The sequence below is a fragment of the Mauremys mutica genome, chromosome 10 (genome assembly GCF_020497125.1).
Source record: "Mauremys mutica isolate MM-2020 ecotype Southern chromosome 10, ASM2049712v1, whole genome shotgun sequence".
NCBI lineage: Eukaryota > Metazoa > Chordata > Testudines > Geoemydidae > Mauremys > Mauremys mutica.
In genome coordinates, this window is record NC_059081.1 from 42970008 (window position 1) to 42991152 (window position 21145).

At 38.0% G+C, this 21145-nt stretch overlaps 1 protein-coding gene across 4 annotated transcripts in view; it reads right to left on the minus strand.

Annotated features, from left to right (window-relative positions):
• The window catches only part of PDE11A (phosphodiesterase 11A), a 269591-nt gene that overhangs the window by 143407 nt on the left and 105039 nt on the right, over positions 1–21145 (minus strand). For all 4 annotated transcript variants that reach the window (XM_045033135.1, XM_045033136.1, XM_045033137.1 and 1 more), the window contains exons 3-7: positions 18898–18987; positions 14429–14569; positions 12069–12133; positions 5291–5426; positions 1079–1154 (exon numbers count right to left, since the gene is read on the minus strand). In XM_045033135.1, coding sequence (XP_044889070.1) covers positions 1079–1154; positions 5291–5426; positions 12069–12133; positions 14429–14569; positions 18898–18987 — 508 coding nt within the window. The remainder of the gene's footprint in view (positions 1–1078; positions 1155–5290; positions 5427–12068; positions 12134–14428; positions 14570–18897; positions 18988–21145) is intronic.

Below are 21145 nucleotides of genomic sequence, written 5' to 3' on the forward strand. Positions count from 1 at the left end.
ATATACAAGTCTCTTTCCCCCCAAAACTGGCCCAATCATTTACTGAGTCAATAAATACCCAATTCTATTAAGCAACTTGTAGGGAAAAACTATTAAAAGCTGATGGCTCTACATGAGTCAATATTACATTCCTTTGTGAAAGATTATTCCTTCTATTTACTTATAGCTCTCACAAAATATTGTAAAATGTATCAATGAATTTCTCTTTTGTCTCTTGCTATGCAACAAACATCATAAACCACAGTTTTTAAAAGGCACAATTACTATGTTTGTATTGGTTGCTTAAGCAGACAAGGCCTGGTCCTGTGATGTGATGAGTGCACATCACATCTGCAACGTACTTACCACTCTCAACTCTATTTGATTGCCTGCCATAACATATGGGGCCATGGGCCAAAGTCTCAGCTGCTGTAAACGGTCATCGCTGCATTGACTTCAATTGAGCGATGATCATTCATAGCCCCATAATTTTAGAGGGCCTCCCTTTTTGTGTGAAAAAAATCAGGTAATTATTTGTCTAATCTGTATAGACTCCATGGAGCACCTTTCAGGATCAGACCAACAATTGCCCAAACTGTGTTCACAAAACAGAGGCCCTTGAATGATTTCTCAATATGGCAGAGGCAGTGTTAGCCCATTGGGGGCCCTAAGCAGGAATATTTCACCCTCCAACAAATAATAAAACAGCTAATGGGGGGCCCCTTGAGCTGCTTGCGGCATTAAGCAATTGCGTAATCTGTTTATGCCTAGCACCAGCTGTTCAATAATGGTACAAAAGTTTTCATGAAAATTGTTAAAGGAACCGATCAGTTTTCATCTCTTTCACCTGGAAGTTTCAACAAAGGGATTATTATTTCAAGTAATATAACAATGAAGCAATTGGAAAGCTGAAAAACAGTCCATACAGTATCCAAGTCAAAAAATGTTCCTTCTTGTATACTTAGTATGCCTCCTAGGTATTCTAACTGCTTAACAATATTCAGCTGGGAAACAGAAGAAAAAGGAACACAATTAAAAAAACAGAAGTAAATTCATATAAGCACAATAATTCTGAACTTAGTTATGTGAAATATCTTACCAATTATTTGGTGGTTGCTATTCCATATAGGAACACAAAGAACAGACCTTATATGAAAGCCAGAAAACTGGTCAGCCTAGGATGTAAAAAATGAGAATTTTAGCCATCAGTATAGTATTTCAGTAAGCTAATTGTAGTCCTCTGAGGTCCCGCTAATAGTAACATCAAGGAGGACTTCAACAAGCTCATAGTTACAAATTAGTTTAATTCCACATGGGTCAAATCCTGCAGGCCTAATTAAGTCAAAACGCCTATTGATGCCTAATCTATAGTAGGATTAAAGCATGAGTAAAGCAAGTAGGTCTTTGCCCAAAGTATTGGTTGAATCAGGGCCTGTATTAGAAACTGTCTTAACATATATGAAAACACAGTGCATGCCTCAGAGAGCTTACAATGTTTGGTTCTTGATTTGAACTAAAGACTAAACATGACTGGGATAATGCCCATGGGTCAAATATATTGGTGGCTTAGGAAAGGGAATATGAATCACCTGCCAAATGGGTTCAGAAGAGAGGTGTGGTGCCCTCCCTGAAGGGTTAATCTGATGTTGGTTTCAAAAACAGCCAATAGGAGAGGGGACGTATAGTTTAAGATTTGCAGAGGTAAGGCAAGAAGTGAGCTGGGAATTGGGTGGGAGAAGAAGGCAAGTTTCAGGAGGAACTGAGGGCTGTGATCAAAAATCAGGAGGTGAGATTTCCTATGTAGATGTCACCTGTAATTCAGAAAAGACCTTTTGCCTCCCTGCTTGTTTTGAGGTAATATATTGTGATATGAAGCTTTCCAATGTAACTTTTAAGCCATGGATTCTCCATTTTCTATGCTGTTCTTTGGAGTTAGTGCTGCAAGACGTCCCAAGGGAGGCAAGTGATTCTTCAAACTCTGAAGAGAGGTTGAAGGGAGCGAACAGGGTGGGCTGAGACCAGCTGCAGCTCTCAGCCAAAGGTAGAGATCAGGAGGTGTTTCTGGTACTATTGTAAAACCCACAATGGGGGAAATGGTGACAGACTACAAATAAGAGGAGTTTGAGGAGCAAAGATTACAATTCTGTAAGGAAGCAATGTACTGGGAACAGATGCCTTCTCAGATGCTGCAGTTCCAAAGGCTGCCATGTGAGCAGCTGTATACTGATTCTATAATGACCTCCAACTGAGGACTTGGGGAAACTGCCATCTGGAAGAGTGTGAAGCAATTCAGTTTACTATTAGAGTCATATCCTCCCATCGATACATATGTGGAACTTCTGATTGAAATCAATGGGGAGTCCCGCATAAAATCTACTATAGGACATAGCACTATTAGTCTTATGGCTCTTCTGTGAAGAAATGGGTAATTATATTTAAGCGGAAGGAATATGTGCAATGTACTGAACTCAGATCACCAGCTGCATTTCAAAACCCTCTCAAACAATCAAACATTGATCATAACGAACAACGAACTTCAGTCCCTCATGATTGTCATGTTTTACCAGTTACTTAACCATATTCTTCCATTTACTTCTTGTAAAATACAAAAAATTGGGGAAAAACATTAGGCTAGAAATACCATCAAGATGCAGAAGGCTGTATGTTTGAGTACAAATTTATATAAATGGGCCAGCCTAGCACAATTCAGTTGATCTCACCTGAGATGAACACTTACACCAATGCTGAATTTGGTCCCAATAGCATTTTCTGTTTTTAACTTTTTTCCCTATATTGCCGGGTTTTATTTATTGTCTGAATTTTTGCAGATATGGTTGTAGATCTTAAAATAAGCTTAATGAAAATACCTCAGTACTAAATGTTCAGTGAAAGTGATTTGACAATGAAGCATCAGAATTTCATTTAAAAATAAAAATTAGTGTAGAGGAAAGAGAGTTTTTGTAACAGTAGTAGAGACAGAAGAATAGAACCTGTGATTACAAATACAAAGGCATGTTTTATTTTAGTAATAAGGAGTGATGGTGTCCTTTTTTTAATACACTTGATTGTCTCCTGAAATCATTGTTTAATTCACAATGCCAGTTGTAGTAATTTTTATGACAATACCAACAGAAAATAATTATTGCCCTTTATATTTGGTAATTCGCATAATTCTTCTCCTATATGTTAGTCAGTATCTCTTACTGGCATAGACTTTAAGTAAATTTGAAACAAATATGAGATGGCTGCATTATTAATCAGAACTTGGCATATTAAAAGTATGACTGCAGACACATCAAGGATATGATGTGTTTTACTTCAGCATATCTCTTTTTGACAGGAAATATTCCCCAAGCATTAATTGTACTTTCTGAAATTCTGAATAGCATAGTTTTCCCATAAATTAGTGCAGTGGATGCATACTTTAAGTACTTTTCTGTTTTGGCAGATTCTGCTGGTTTGAAAGCTCTTCCCTATACACAAAATGGGGAGTACCACTGGAACCAATGGAAACTGTCAAAATGGAAGGTTCTTTGAAAGTGTGCTCATTGTAGTAATGTAGTTTAACAGGCTCACTGGCTAGAATTATGCACTGATTTACTCTAAACCCATTGCCCAGCCCCAAGGCAAGTCCACTAAAGTAATGGACACAATTCAGGGTGGAATTTGCCTCTCTGTCTATAGCTCACTGTGACCCAATTGTTAAAATTTCAAGAAACTGGAATGATAACTTGAAATATTCCAAATTGGACATTGTCAGAATCCTATGTGAGTATATACCGGAAAAGGAGTTTCTATATTGCAACTCAAACAATAACGAGAAAACTCCGAGCCAAAGCATTCCCTATGTGGAGTGGAAACTGAGTTATGATTTGTGAGTTGTGGAAACTGAGGCCTGATTTTCAGAGACGCTAGGCACTTGCAGCTCCAATTGACTTCCATTAGAATTGTGGGTGTTCAGCTTCTCTGAAAAAATTAAGGTCATGGAGTTGATGGCTCATTGTTCGCAAGGGATGGGCAGGGGCTTATCCCTCCCCCAGTACAGATAGGGCTTGGTCCTCAGAAACAATCTGCACACAGATAATGCCTGCCCTCTTCTCTGCCAGTGAAAGTATGCAAAAAGCAGCTAGTCTGAGTGGGATAGAGCAGAAGTGGGAAGCACTGACCCTGTTGATCTCTGTGGATGTTTTGCAGGGACTGGCCTTTGACCAGGCCAGGAGGTAAACTGCTATTCCCACTACCAGTTCCATGAGGCGTCTTAGCATTAATTAATCCCCACCCCACAGGCATTTATGTATGTCAGTTCCCTCACCCCTGAATGAGGTTTGAGAGCATCGGAACAGCTCCTGTAGAAACACTGCTTTGCTTAAGAGGCCAGTGGGGCTGGGAAGTAGTGCAGAAGCCCAGGAACACTGTTTGGATGTCCCTCATCTCTGTGGGCTCTCAGGAGAGTTTGTGGGCCAAACCCCCACCAATTCCATAGGGGGACAAAACCTCCTGTCTGCCCAGAAAGGAGGGTTTAACCATAGTGAAACTCCCAGGATTCCCAGTCCAGTAAGCAGGAATAACCCATTCAGGGGACAGTTTGGTTCTTGGGTTCTGTCAAACTTAGGAAAGTAACCCAGTGCTGACAAATTCTGTCAAAAGTGGTATCTGCTGCCTGTTCCCCAACCCCAGCAAGTGAAACTGTGCTCTAGGATATGCGCATACAACTCCCATTGGCTTCACTGGAAGTTGCATGCAAGTATCTAAAAGGAAAAAATTAGCCCATTGTGTATATTTTATTTGTAAAAACATACTGGAATAACATTGGTTTGCTAAGTAGGACAACAAAACCCATTTGTCTTTTGAGATCATATTACTACAGCTCCTGTTTACATTCAGTGTAGAGTTCCAATATCTCTGATAACTACCAACTATGATTCTGCTAATGGGGAACATAAAGAACTATCAATGGTAGAATTTTCAACAATAATTAGCTTTCATAGATCTCAAAGCACTTTCTAAAGGAAGGCATCATTATCCCCAGTTTACTGATTGGAAAAATGAGGCACAGATAGGTGAAGTAATTGCCTATAAGTAGGAACAGTGCTGTATCCTAGATAAAACTGCCTTTGCTATCTTTCTGACACGAGTGATTATTGCTTCAAACCATGGTGCTGCTGAAAGGACAAATAGAGGACATACTGGATAGAAAAAGATAATTCAGAACAAATGTTCTTATGTTTTATATTCATTTGGACTTGCTTGACTTTTATTATTCTGAACTGCAAAAATATGACAGTGTATTTAAATTTTTAAGAAATCTTACTTCAGCGTCAAAGCGAGGATCCTGATATGCATCACTGATGTTCACTGGAAGACCCGTGGAAGCTACTAGCTCAGCAATGCTATTATTTATTAGCCAGTCAGAATAAGATGATGATTTCTCCATACTGTCTTTGAAACTATCATAAAGGTACAGCAAGGGAAGAAAAGAATACAATCAATGTTGCTTGAAAGCCCACCATGTATAGTCATTTTAACATCAGAATTATCTATAGCCATAACAAACTGCTAAATGACAGCAGCCACAGAATAATAGGGAACTATCAGAACATCTATCTCTGGACTTTTCCAAATTAACACTTTGTTCACACCAAACTGGGTTTGAATCTAAGTTCCGTCATGCACCTTGATCTACCCTGCTTTGAATCCCCTCCTGCCACAACCTAAGTGTTTGTTTAGACAAGCCCCTAGTCTTGATCCTGGTGAAAGAGCAGTTATACCAGGGCCCTCTTCTGTAAACCCTTTTCTAATTCCAGAAACCATCACTTGCATGAATAGTCTCATTGGGTAAAATCCTTGCCCCACTGAAGTTACTGGTAAAACTACCACTGACTTCCATAGAGCCAGGATTTCACCCTCTGTTGTCAACAGGATTACTCATGTAAACCCTATTCATGCGAGTGAGAGGGTTGCAGGATCGAGCTTCTGGTTATCAGAAACACTCTAGATGATACTTTAAAAAACAACCAGTTAGTTTAGGTGCATCACTTTTTATTACCCAACCTGAAAAATCTTAAATAGGTTTAAGGGGTTTTCAGCAAGTGCTGAGCAAAGCCCCCTGAAAATCAGGCCCCTTCAAGGCACCCAAAAATCACTAGTCACTCTTGAAAAACTTGGTCCTCGTATTTCTTAGGTTCTGGGTCCCTTTACTCCATGAAGGGAACTATTAATGTGATTCCAAATATAAATAGAAATCTGGATCAACTACAATATTACAAATAAAGCAATATATAACTAAGAATGTGATTGTCAGTTTTTTCAATAAATTAATCAGTTATTTTCCCCCATCAAGAGAAATACTGCAAGCTAATATAGTAACAAGAAATCTATCACTAAAGATTTTTTTAATTATTACGACATTGACTTAATTTCACTTCAGCTACTATTGTAAAATCTGTATCAAAGCCCAGAGAAAGGAGAAATTTGCATAGCCTCAGTCCCAGGAAATTACTAAAGGCTCAATCCTGGGAAGTGTCAAGTGTATATCATTTCTCTTTTAAATGAATACTTTTCCAGAAGGAAAGTGTTATTTTATAATGTCATGGAATATGTCATACATATTATATTATTTAAAATAATAAATACATTGTTTAAAGAATACATTGTTTAAGAATCAGGTCGCTAAAAAATTAAGAAAAATGGTACAATTTGTCCATACAGCAAAATGTCTATCAGAGATATAATGGAATTCTACTTATGTCCCCAGATAAAAACCTACTATATGATGAAGTTATTTTTGAGAGAACCTATCAATGATTTGGATAAAAAACACAGGGATGCTGTAATTATCCTAAAAACAAGCATTCTAAAACAATTACATTTGGAGTTAAGTTTAAACTTAAAAGAAATTCAGACATGTTAATATCTGGAAATACATAGGCGGGTGCCCTTAACTCTGCCCGGTACTGATGCCATGCAATAATACAATTATAGTTGATGAATACTGATGCTTGTGGTCTCAGATTAGATTAACCAGATTTTTAAAGAAACAATAGATGATTTTTCACATTTTTTTAATTACATCAGAATTAAGACTGGTGCCTCAGCTGTGCATTTCCATACTTTAATATGCTTGCATTTCTTTTATGTTTCGCCTTTATGAAAATTCAACTGTTTCCCAACCCTTCCTTTCACTGACCCACTGTGATTAATTATATATGATGCTCAGTAAAGAGTTCCAATTATACACAGATCAGGGAGTAGAATTATTTCAAGGCTCCTTTTTGTGTAGAAATCTGCTTACAAAAAAGAGCAACTTGTAAATGATCACTTTTAGTGAGGTACCTAAAAATGTATTATCTGTAGGGTTTTTTTCAATTAGTCTAATAAAAGGAATCAATTAATTTTTTTTGGATTTTTTATTATTTTCTGTTTGTCATCATTATTTCTTGCACTCAGCAGTGGCAGAAATGGTGAAAACGTATTGTGGAGTGTCACATTTTTGAAATTTCGATATGCAGTTGTGAACTCAGTTGTGTGGGGCACATGGATAAGGAATCATCAATAGATAACATGAGTGTTGAAGCAATGAGAATCTATAGACATATAATAGGAAAATGCTATTCATTTTCAAGGTTGACTCTCTGCCACAGCTAGCCTAAAGGCTGCAAAACTGGCAGCAAAACTAGCACAGGATATCAGAATCATGGCCTGATTCACCACCCTTTTATACCCACTCTGCAGAAATCTAATATGATCTGATCCTATTCCTCATCTAGTCAATAGCAAAATTCATTCTGACTCATTGGGAGCAGGATTATAACCTAGGTAATGGGCAGCTATTTATAAGTGCCAAAATAAATGCAAGTCATCTCAGATTTGAAGTGACAACTGTTGAATTTTCAACAGTTAAAAAGCATTTTTAAAGAACAAAGGGACTCGAGTTCCCTTGAGAAATAACTAGCAATTTTGGGGCAATACAGTATCAAAACAGCTGGATGTCTCAGTCAAAGAGAGAGGATTGATTTAGTTGGCTATGCTAATTTTCTGCAGACTAATTCATAGAAGTTGCCTCTTTCAAAAGAATGTTAAAAATGTTCATCAAAGTTATAAATAAAGATGCTTTGAAAAAAGGAGAAGATTAACAATTTTCATTTGGGACAAGAATTTTGAGTGAATCTAATAAATAAATTATATAGTAAATATTTTGACAGCAATCTAAACTGATATTTTAATATTTCAAAGATAAGTACAAAATTTAGTTAAATAATTTAAGATTTATTCCAGGGGCATCACAGACCTGAGAGGAAAAGAACCTTTAAGGGTAAAATTCTAATTACAGATGCAGAGCACTTGGTGCGTATCTTAAAAAAAAAACCCCATAAAATTGGTAGAATTGTAAGACTTACAGCAAAGATTAAAATCTGGACATTATTATTATATGTGAGACTGATTAAATCCATACTGGATTATGGGTGTCAAGCATTTGAACCAGCATACAATTTCAAGTTAAAGAAACTAGACATAATTCAGGATGAAGTTTTAAAAGCATGTTATCTACATCACCAGCAAATGTTTTACAGATACTCTGTGGAGAAAGCAACTGAGATTTTAGGAGGAAGAATCTCAGTATTTATTTCTGGTGTAAATTTAAATCAAGAGGCTCAATCCTCGGACTCAACAGCACAAGCAAATGGGAAGCTGCCCTAAATGGGCAGCCAAGGATCCCCTGACAGGGAAATTCTTGAGTAATGCAGGGCTGGCTTAGGCAACCCTAAGGCCACCCACTCCTCACTTCCTCCACATAGGAGGAGGGAGTACCAGGGGCAGAGCTGAGTGCACAAAACTGCTATCAGAGTGTGGGACTGTATGGAACTGTCACCGCCCCCATAACTTTAAGCAGCCCTTTGGCTGCTCTAAATTATGCCATAAGCCATTTCAGATCCTCGGATAGGAGGAGTAAAAAGATGTCTTAAAGCCACCTTCCCTGCACCTCATCTTCATCAAGCCTAAACTCAGCACAGATGAGCACTGAGCCTTCAGGACTTTTAAGAAGGTGTTAGTAATGTGAATAAAAGAAAATTTGATACTTTTTAAAAGGGGGAGGGAAATTAGGAACATTTGGCAAAACTTGCACTTTAAGAATGAAATGACTGTTAGAAATGAGTGTGAATATATCATTGTGATTATTCATAAATTGAAACCAAAGTTGTAGTATGTGAGAAACTGACAAATCAAACAGGAGATGAACACAAAGAAAACGTGGTCTCTAAGGCTATTTCTTTGCAAATAACTGCAGAGAAAAAAGATCTGAAGCAAGGAAAATATTTACTGATAATCAGGGTTGTTTCACCATGGCAATATTTAGGGAAATAACAGTTGACAAAGGTAAAAAAGTCCATTTTTTCTAGCAATAAAAAAGGAAATGTATTAGAATTTGGAAAGCTATATTATCCCTGGAGCCACTCTGCTTCACTGTAGAATTTCTGCCTAGTACTTTCCCTACTCCACAGTCTGCATGGCTCCCTGCTACAGTTTCAGATAATGGTACATATCTTCACTAAAGTCAGATGAACCACCTGATTTTGCAGTTTTCATTCAGGCATAACGCCCAGTGATTCTAAATCAGTAGGAGTTTCCTGAATAAGAACTGCAGAATCTAGACTGAAAAGGGCAAATGTCATTGGAAATAATGTTCAAATGTCAAGGGCTTTGGGCATTGTTCTGTATCCCAAATAACCTTTATTTCCCTATTGTAATGCAACTAATTTGTGTGTTTATGCTAGGATTACAGTGCAGATCTAAATGTGGCACGCTAACTGCCAGTCTAGAACTGACCTTTGCAAACCCAACCTGGCTCTCCACGCAGAATAAAGATTAAAGTAATGTCATTTTTTATACTAGAGATACAGGGTTTGCTAATCTGAGCTACATGAGCATACACAACTATGTATATTGAAAAAACTGATACCATGCATGCATGTGCTCATTCACATACCTTAGATTAAAATGAAGTTACTCTTGACTCAATCATATGTAAGCAACAGCATCAGAAAATGTGTCAATATATTCTATAGCAACTTCTGAAATTTTATATCAAAAGTTTGAAGTAAGAATCTCTGCTACCCTATATGTACTGGCACAGACACACAACAAATTATGGACTCAGTCCTACAACCCAGCACAGCGCCTACAAAGCGTCCATCTAGGGCGAACTCTACTGTGGCTTCCTCCAAATCCCACCCTGAATGGGATGTCCCAGAGTGTGAAGGGAGTGCAGTGCAAGATGGAACAGCCAAGAATTGGGGTGAGAACCCAAAGGAGGATGGCCTGCTCACTACCCCATCTTTAGTTCCTTTGCAAAACTGGAACCCCCTGGGCCATGAGATTGCTTGCCACAGAGCTGGAATTCCTTCCTTCCATGGCACAGGCTCCTCTTCACACACAAATGTGGAAGGGACTGAATGACTTGTCTAGGCCAAAACATAAATCTGAGGCACAATGAGGAATAGAATCCTTTGTCCTGAGTCCTGGTCCGATGCTTTAACACAGACACCCTTCCTCCCCATTAACTGTTTTAGGAAAGAGCCATTGCTATTCTAAGGCTCCTGATCAAAAGCAATAATTTATAATTCTCAGATGAACTAGCGAGTCAATTGTTCACACACCGAGCATTCTCATTTCTTATTGCTCATTTTCCTTTTACTCCTTGCTTCCTCTATCCCATCCCACTCTGTTGGTGGATAGGGCACAGATGGGAGTTAGGAGACATGGATTCCATTCCTGGCTCTGCATCTGACTTCATGTGGCCTTACCCAAGGCCACATGAACCCTTCTGATCCTCAGGTTCCCCATTCATAAAACGAGGATGATATAATGCTACCCACCTTTTGTAAAGCACTTTGAGATCTATGGATGAAATGCTTTTCATAAAGTACTAAGCACTATCATTATAATTATCTAACCTATAATGCTTCTAATCACTGTGGTAGCTATGAGTGGGATCTCTCCTTACAGTTTTGGAAGTGAAGTAGTACAGCATTAAGAAAAGTGAATTTTAGTTTAGTGTGTTCTTAAAAGGGCAGTGTCAAAGCTGGTAGGGCATAAAATTAGATTTAGCAACTTTGTATTGTTTTGAGTGCATGTATACAAACCATATCTCTACTCTGCCTGCTAAGTTATTGTTAGCAGGATAGAAACTGAGGTTTTTTTTGTAGCATTCATACTATATTCCTAATATAAATTTCAAAATCTGTACAAACTGCTTTCAGTTAAATTTTTGGGGTAAGATTCAGTTTTAGGACAACCTTAATCTTTCAGTGATACCCCTGAATTCCCATTCAATCAGTTGGTTTCTTGGGGCGTTTAGAGGATCAATGAACACTCACAAGGAATACTCAGTACCTTGCAGGACTGGGGGCTTGGAAAGTAGCCTTGGTTATGCAAAAAACATCTGTTTGCACTACTGTTTCCAATCTATTAATTATTTTTTATCAAGATCAGGTTTACAGATAAGTTTAAAAAGTAAGGATGGATTCTGGTATACATTTAGATGGGTTCCCAGCTGGCATGCAGCCACACATATTTACCATCTCACTATCATCCATTTCAAGAGGTTTGTATGTTTTTCCCTTTCAGCGGGGGTCAGAAATAAAAACGGTCTGATGGCCAACCCTTTGACACTACTGCAGTAAAACATTTTACATTCAATCAATGCAGCACAAATCTGAAATTATTCCATACATAAAATACAACTGTATTAAATTATTTTTACTTTGATACTCACGAAGCAAAGCAAAATCTCTGTCACTATAAATTGGGTAGTGTTCTTCATGAACAATAAAGGGACATCAGATCTTCCCTGGCTCATCGGCAGTGCACAATGACACAAAGGCAGTATGTAGATGTGGAGCCTTATTCAAGCAATACTCCCTTGGAAATAAATGGGAGTTTTGCCTGGGTAAAAAGTGCCGGATCAGGCTGATTTTAATCAAATCAGTCTAGTGTTTCATAAGAAAATATACCAAGGTTTAATAGAGCAAACATCTGTAAATCACTATGACATAACCATCAATCCATTACCATAGAAGATGAGTTCTAACCTGTTCTCAGCATCAGCACTGCATTTTGGAGACAGCAACTCAAAGGATTTTGTAAACTTCACCACCTGTCATATTAAAAAAAAATCATTCTATCTGAATTTGGGATTTTTCATAAAAAATTACATACGTAGTCAGCAGCAATATAATGTTTTATATATTAAGTATATTTTTAGCCAGAGATCTTAGACTGAATGTTCAATCGCACATTCCTCAGGTGGACTATTCATGTTCAAAATTTACACTGCAATACAGAACACAAGCAAACTATAAAGATACTCAATTGATTTTTTTCATACTCTTTCCCAAAATAGTATTTTTCCTAAAATGTTTTGCTACAGCATAGAGAGAGACTCCCAATGACTTCAAAGGACCAGCTCTTCATTCTATCACAGCCCATAACTGAAGCAGCTAAACAATCTGAAAAACAACCAGAAATAATCAGAGGAGAAACACAATAACATCAGTTGACCAAATTAACTCCAACTGAACTTCCTCTAATATATGTAATATGGCTAGATAGTGTCAACAACTTTTAAGTATAACTTCCAGTTTAAATCAATTGCTTAATTTCAGTGGGGAGTTGTTCTTAACAGCTGATGGCATGCTATGGCCTACAGAGAATATTTCTGGCTTTCAACAGCTGGCACCAGGTGCCTCAATGACTTATATTTCCTCCAGTGTATTGGAGTTATGATTCACAGCCCTTGCAGAGATGCCCAATTATCAGACTTACAAAGAACCAGTGTACATCCTTAAAGAAATGTTCAGTAGTCTGCAAATGTCCGTGTTGCAGAGATTCTGTAAAGGCACAGGCTGAAATGGTTGCATGAAATCAAATTCTTGATAAGAACTTTTATATTGTTAACCTCATGGTCTTTAACATAACTTTAGAGTAGAATAATTATTCCTTTTTTAAGTGGACAGAATATTCCCCATTGCACCATCTTTTCTTGATTTATGAACTTCAGATAAACATGTTTTTTTAATAAGTAATACCCACATTGTATTACCATGGGCTGTTCCCAGCTACAATTAATGCCATCTCCAGTGACACAAATTTGAATGTTTGCCAGGAGTTTATCTGCAGCTCAGATCCCTGAAAGAACACGATGGCATGTATCCCATCCAACAGGCTACTTTCCAAAATCACAGTAATAACAATAATAATTACTAATACATTTACATATGGGCTCAGAAAGAAACATGTATCTTTAACTCTTACCCCACTTACAATTCCAGAAACTGCCAGTCAAATGAAAAGTTTAGAAAACGTTGGGGCCAGTCCTGCCAAAGTCCCCAAATTCCACAGATCCAGTGCTGTTCCACTGGATGTGTGTGCAAAGAGGACACAGCCTAGCTGCACCGTCCCTCTCCCACTTTTCTACACAGAGGAAAATGTGGATGGGACAAAAGAGAACAGGAGAGAGTGGAGATGGAGCAACCCCAGACAGGAGGGATGCAATAGAGATGTAGAACACTGTAGCCTCAAGGCAACAGCAACATGATTATGTGATTAAATATTCACACACACATGCACCCTTCCCCCCTAAAAAAGTATTTTTACATGAAACCAATATGTTGTCTATTTGAACAGAAAATACTTAAGGATTCAGGGAAATATTTGTGAATTTACCTTTGAACAAAAATAAAAGATGCAAAACCATAAAAATAGTTACAAAGGCATTTAGTGACTATTTGCTGAAATGCATGCAGAACGAACTAGGTTCCAAAAAATGCACATTAAATAACTGGCTTATGGTTCTCTGGAACTGGTTCTGTATATTAAGGCTGCTTTCAAGCACCACCAATTCAGTAAGATATTTTCAAAAATGACAATTTTAGCAGTGAGTTTCAGGAAGATGATACAATAAAGACAGATTTTTTTCCTTAGAGCAATTGCATTGTGGAGAAAAAGAAAACAGAAGACAAATGTTTTTAATCCATCTTAATTGTTTTTATAGCCACACCAGAACGACAGTTTCTCAGTTAAATGCTACTACCATCACGCAGGGACCATGGTCTCAAAAAAAAAAAACCTAAACAAACAAAAACAAACAGGCAAGTAAGGACTATATAACTACAACTGGAACACTCCTCTTGAAGTCAATTCCATAAAGAACTTGGTGTGACTACAGTAAATATCTTTGGGTGAGCAAAAGGGACTATAAACAGATGGTGTGGTTTTGCCTTGACAAAAATAAATATAAAGTCTATATAACTTAAAATAAGAACTATATATTGAAAAACATTCACTGTGCAATACCGTACTTACATTTTATATGTAAAAGCCTCACCATAATAAAACAGACATTATACCACTCATGTATTAGACCTTCTCTAAAATTTGAAGGACCACTTACTGGTGATTCAATGTCTTCCAGGAGTAACACTGAGCATCGTTCACACTTCAACAGAGTCTGGGCTCGATGCATGATTTTCTTAACAATTTTCTCTAAGTCTGTCTGTTCCTCAAAGAGGTCATTAACTACCTCCAACAAAGCCTGCATAAGAGGACAGGAAATTATTACTTTGGTTGTAGAAACAACAATTAAATGATTTACTTGTACAGATGTGCACACTTTGGGTCTGATTCTGATCTCATTACATTGATGAAAATCTAGAGTAACTCCCCTGATGACTTCATTCAAGCAAAATTTTTATTGATTTTAGTGACAATTGAATCAATGGGAGTTCTTTTTGAGAAAAGAGTACGAACTGAATAATGATGGCTGAGTTTGGCCCTACATAGGGCACAATCCAACTCTATTGCAGTCCACGGAATTTTTTCCATTCACTTCAATGGATTTTGGATTGGATACAAGAAGAGAGAGAGTTTCAAAGTTTCATAGGAGTATTTAGCTACCAAGATTAATATGCTTCATGATGGGATGGAAAACTGGGTCTTTTAATAACACGTCCGCATGTGCTGACCTATGGTTGGGTGGCCAAGATTCGTTTTAGAATATTACAATGTCTATAATAATAATCCTGCTTTACTCATTTATTTTAAAAAGTGTATTGCAATTTCAAACACAAGACATGAGATGTCTAGAGAGAAAAGACATGTAAATATGTTTACATTAGACAGTCACGCTGATCCTGATTTTAAAATCAACTTTCATAAACCTTTACAAGTAAGAATGAACCCATTTTCTCAATTCAAAATAGACATAAGATCTAATGAAAAGGTACCAGACATGCAAAAATATTCCACATGAACATTTTCCACTGAAGATAGGGAGGTATTTGAAGGTGATCTACAAACTGGGAAAAAACATTTGACCAGATCCTCACCTGGTACAGGTAGGCATAGCTCCCTTGAAGTGGCGGTGTGCTGATTTACACTAGCTGGAGATTTAGCCTCTTATGTTTGCATTCTTTTTCTTCATTATGATGTGCAAAGGAGATCTGAAATGTGTTTTGTTTTGTGTTTGCTAGTTTTTTTCTAGAAATATCAGGAATATCCAGCCTCGCCTTCCCTGTTTTTGCCGGAGGACTAGAGGACTGCAGCAGGAACTTTCTCAGCCCTCATTTGAAGGGATAAGAATGTTAAATCTTTCACAAAGGGGCAGATTCTGATCGCACTTAGGGTGGTCTACACACAACTTGAGCTCTGATTTCACTATATCAATTTAGAAACTAATTTAATTTAATCATATCACCCCTCAACCTTCTTTTGGTTAGGCTAAACAAGCCAAGCTCTTTCAATCGCCTTTCATAAGACAGGTTTTCCATTCCTCGGATCATCCTAGTAGCCCTTCTCTGTACCTGTTCCAGTTTGAATTCATCCTTCTTAAACATCGGAGCCAGAACTGCACACTGTATTCCAGATAAGGTCTCACCAGTGCCTTGTATAATGGTACTAACACCACCTTATCTTTCCTGGAAATACCTCGCCTGATGCATCCTAAAACCGCATTAGCTTTTTTAAAGGCCATATCACATTGGCGGCTCATAGTCATCCTGTGATCAACCAATACTCCGAGGTCCTTCTCCTCCTCTGTTACTTCCAACTGATGTATCCCCAATTTATAACTAAAATTCTTGTTATTAATCCCTAAATGCATGACCTTGCACTTTTCACTATTCAATTTCATCCTATTACTATTACTCCAGTTTACAATGTCATCCAGATCTTCCTGTATGATATCCCGGTTCTTCTCTGTGTTAGCAATACCTCCCAGCTTTGTGTCATCTGCAAACTTTATTAGCACATTCCCACTTTTTGTGCCAAGGTCAGTAATAAAAAGTCTCACAGAGCTTGGGCTCCAGGGCTGTTTCATTACTGTGTAGACTGCTGGGCTTGGGTTTGGAGCCCAAGCTCTGGGACCCATTTGTAAAACACGAAAATATATGTATATATTTTTAATTTTAAAAAGCTGTCAGGCCTTTCTCAGACTACATGAGAGAGCAAATAAATAAATAAATAAGGCACAAACACAATCGTTCTTTCCTTCACAGGCAACATTTACTACTTAACTTATATTTGCACCTTAAGAGTAAATCTGATAGATAAAAGCCCAAATTTAAATGTACAGCTTAACCATGAGTTGAAAATATTTTTAAATGCAGTTTCCTTTTCTATTTTAAATATAATGGGCCAAATTCTTTTTAGTATAAATTAGCCAGGGGTGTTGGAACAATTTTTATAGTGGGGGTGCTACGATGCACTGAACCAAACGGTAAACCCTATATGTAATGGAAACCACTTCAAGCCAAGAGGTGCGGCAGCACCCCCAGAACTCCTAGTCCCAGCACCTATGAAGTCGCTGAAGTTATACTAGAGATGAATTTGGCCCATTGTTTTGTGTCACTGCATACAGCACTTGCATTAAAGAATCTCCATATCACTAAATATATAAAAGAAAATTAGTAGTCTGAGCCGTGCTAATAAGAAAACTAGGTCCAAATGGGGAAAATCTTGATTTACATAGATTACAATCTAAACCATACAAGATTCTCTATGTTGGCTCATTCAGGGTTTGCTGTACTGCCAAATCAAATTAAGGTCTATATTTACAAGACAATTTAATTACTTCAGTTTAATTGAATTCCATCTAAAAAATGATAAAGCAGTTCAAACTGACAACCAGTATGATATCAAAATGAGCTTGCTTGAATGTCCATGTACATTTTGTCAAGCAACTTCCACAAAACTTTTCTTCAGATAACACATACAGCCACAACTGAGATGATAGGCCCCAAATTTGAGCCAACTTGAAATGGATATAATAGGGAATGCCTCAAGGAAAGTAAACTAGGCACAAAATATAATCTACCAAGAAGTTTTAAAACAATAACTCATGAGTGTGTAAAACAGCAAGTGTACAAACCAACATTCCATTGTTCTGTGCTTTTCCTGCAACTCTACAGTGTCACTGAACGCAGGTCACCATAGAGCAGCCAAATGGCAATGGGTTTTGTTAATACTGACTTAAGGTTGAAATAGTGATCAAGAAAGGGAAGGATCTCGCTCTCCGGGACAATTCCCTAAGCTGCTCAATCCCCAGAAATTGCCATATTTTAATGAAGAGTGAGTGTGAAGCATTTAGGGGAGGGAAGGAGGTATTCAAGAGCCATGAAAAATCACCGTAATATTTTCCTGTTTAAAACTACCCATCTGGATAAGGAGATTAAAATGAGGCTTCCTCCAGAGTCCATTATCAACACTTTAAGGGTTTCCCTTCAGAGTAAACTGATGATTTCAGATGTTTTATTTTGTTTAATTCTTTGTGCCACAACTTCATCAGAAATGTCAGCATGCTTCTATAAAAGGGCAACTTCACCACCAGTGTTTAGTCTCAAGAGAAAATAAGGTTTATATGACAGAGGATTTGGATTCTATCAGCTCAAGTCTCAAAATTAAAGACTAGATTTTTTACTACTAATAAAGTCCCACAGAGCAAAAGACAGCTCTTGGCAATTCCTCCTCAATCTCTCCTCTGTACGTTTAGATAGTATTAAAGAAGTAATTGCAAATAGCTAAATCCCTGAGCAGCTTCAATCACCATATTGTTAAAAAAACTGTCACAAAAATGTCTCCTCCTCCCGCTCTCTCCCAAAATTGCAGTGGTCCATACTCAGATCTGTACAGGGGTAAAGACCTCATGACCTGCAACCTAAAGCTCTAAACTATTGGAAAGGGGAGACTCCTAGCTTCCCAATGGGACATAAAGCAAAGGTGTCTGGTCCTGTTAAATACCAAGATACTTGTGATTACACTATTATATATACAAAAGCTAAGGTAACGTTTAAAGGTTTTAATACTTGTTCATTATAATTTCCCTCTCCTTACAAATCATGACTAGTTGGACACATAGGGTGAAATCTTGTCCCCATTGAACTCAATGAAAGTATTGAACACAGGGAGTTTAGCTTCACGGAAGGAGAGATTTATAAAAAAAAAACAATAAAAAAACCTCTCTAGAACATTTCCATGATCTTTTTTCTAAATATATGTGGTATGTACAGAATGCATAATGGTGTGGCTTTAAGGTTGTGGTTGTACTTCTTTGGGGTACCCTGCATAACTCACTCCTGTAGACAAATGAAATATTACAAATCCAGGATGCTTGAGGATCTGGAATTTTAAAAAGATCTGAATCTGTGGAAATGTAACTCATTCTATTCTGCAGGATGGGTTCTAAACACACCTATCTTAGCACGATAAACTTGAAATTGTCATCAGGAAACAAACATTTAGCATCAAAAGCAAATTTATCTACCACCATCTAAGCCTGTAGCCTCAAGGACTGTCTGTTCTCGAATTCAAAGGAAAGAGGGATGTGACAGTATTTCATAGCTGTCCAACGTGCTGCCTTCTACTTACTCTGCTTCTGTCATATTCCTTCCTTGAAGCAGCAAATAGCTGGGCGTTAGATATGGCAATTCCACAAAATGGGAGGTACATCTGCATCACCTGTTTCAAAGAGAAATTTTAGGTCATTAGGAAACACTATTCAACATAAGCATCCATATTATTTAGCAAGTGTCTCAGGACACTTGGAAACTCTCAGGAAGTGCTCTGCACCCTTAAAGACTTCTATTATATAACTAAAAATAAAACAAATTATCTGTGAATGGTCCCTAGAGATTAGGGGGAAAGAACTATTCCAAACATTAGCCCCTAAACCAAACCAGACTCAAAACTATTTGAATTTATGGATTCAGCTAGTGAGGATCTTTGCTATTAGTCTTATACATCCATTGCAGGATTCTCAGCAAGTGTGGAAATCTGTCTTCAGGTGGAGACGGTATTAAAATCTTGAATGTTCTGGAGTTTCCCCAAGTCAAAGTCCATTAGAGCTGAGGGCACTCAGACCTGTACCAGGACTAACCCCTTTGGTCCGAAAGTGATGCTGAAGGAGAGGAAGAAGGCAATCAGATGACTAGAGGGATATTGGAAGAGATCAGGGCTAGACAGAAAAAAATCTATCATCGGTCTATCTTGACATCCTTGGAAGGAATAATTGATTAGATTAATACAAAAATAAACATCGCTGATGACAATAGTTTGGTTTTCTACATCCAATCAGACTTACATGTGAAAGGCATTATGTCTACCTTGTTTACAAAACAAAGCACAAATAAAAATAACACTCTCTTGGAAAGCAGGGTTGAAATCTTGGAGGCCTAGGTGAGCTCCCATAATGCATTAGTAATAGGTACCCCAGCACAGATGGAAGCCTCAGGTCCAGTGATATTTACAGAACAGTTGTTGCTTAACCTGGTTGGTATTATGCCAAGAACAACCTTTTGTGCGGTTGTTGACTGAGCAAAGTGAGGCATAACACTCAACTCAATGGAATTTCTCTGTTTGTCTGTAAAGACCATATCTGATCAATTCCAAAATTTCAGGGAACTTCCTAGTAATCAATGGGATGAACCCTACTGATTTGATTGATACTTCCCTTACCATTGTGTTGGTTCCACCCTGTCCATTTACTTGGTGTCATGTACTTCTGTACCAGATTCAGACTAGTCACAGTGCTTGCTTATACACACCAGATGTGTTCATCATAAGATCCTTTAATGCTCTGCCAGGTATGGCTGAGGTTTGTTTAAATAAGGTATTTTATACAATGCTGCCAAGTGGCTGAACAGCATAGTACAATTTAGCATTCCATTACACTTGGGCTATGTACAAAGATGAGAATTCTGAGAGTATCTCCTGAAAACATAGAGTTGCTTTGGTGTGTAGCAGCTATGAAACTGTGATGTCTTTGTTTTCTTTTTCACCTTTAAAGTAATCATTTTGTTCTCATAGTTACTGCAGCCTGCAACAGAGGAGACACACACACACACACACTGTTCTCTCTCAAAGACTCTACTTTTGTTCTTTCTTATAGTGTTTCTCCTTAAACTAAAATGATGCATTTTAGACAGAAGCTATGTTTGCTCTTTAGAGCAATTGTTGCCTTCCCATTGATGATCTTCAAATGTGTCAATTTTAGCATTCTTTTCTACATTAAAAAAATCCAAATTGGTAAGTTTGAATGCTTATGATCAGTGGGAAAGGCCATTCAAAATGAAAATTAAAAGTAAAAACACAACTGTAATGCATGAAAGTGCCAAAGAGACCAAAGGGAGTGGGTATAAAGGGGTATACCCTCACACTGACAGAGAGGCTTTTTATGCCCGGACGGAGGGGCGCTTGAAAAGGAAAACCTGCCACAGAAAGGGGTGGTGAACTGGAAGAAGGCAGCCCTGCCTCAGACAGCAGAGACAGGCTCTACAATAGGGAGACAGCAACAAGCCTCACTGCTCCAGAAGCTGCATGACCCAGCCTCAGAGTAGTATGCCCCACGGGGAGGGGCTGGAAGCAGACCCTTCTCTTTATTTTCCCACAGACGCCCCTCTGCCATAAGGGAAGAAAGAGGAGAGAGGACTTTTCTTTTGTTTGCTCCAAGAACCCCATTAGGTGTTTGCCAGAGTGGGGAGAGAGAGGCTGTATAAGGACCTGAAGCGGGGTCTGGAGGGAGCTTGAAGGGACTCCTCCCCCACACCAGAGGGGAAAGAATGAGGCTTTCGATTTTTATTACCAAACACTGCACTGGGAGAATTTTACATCTCTCCGT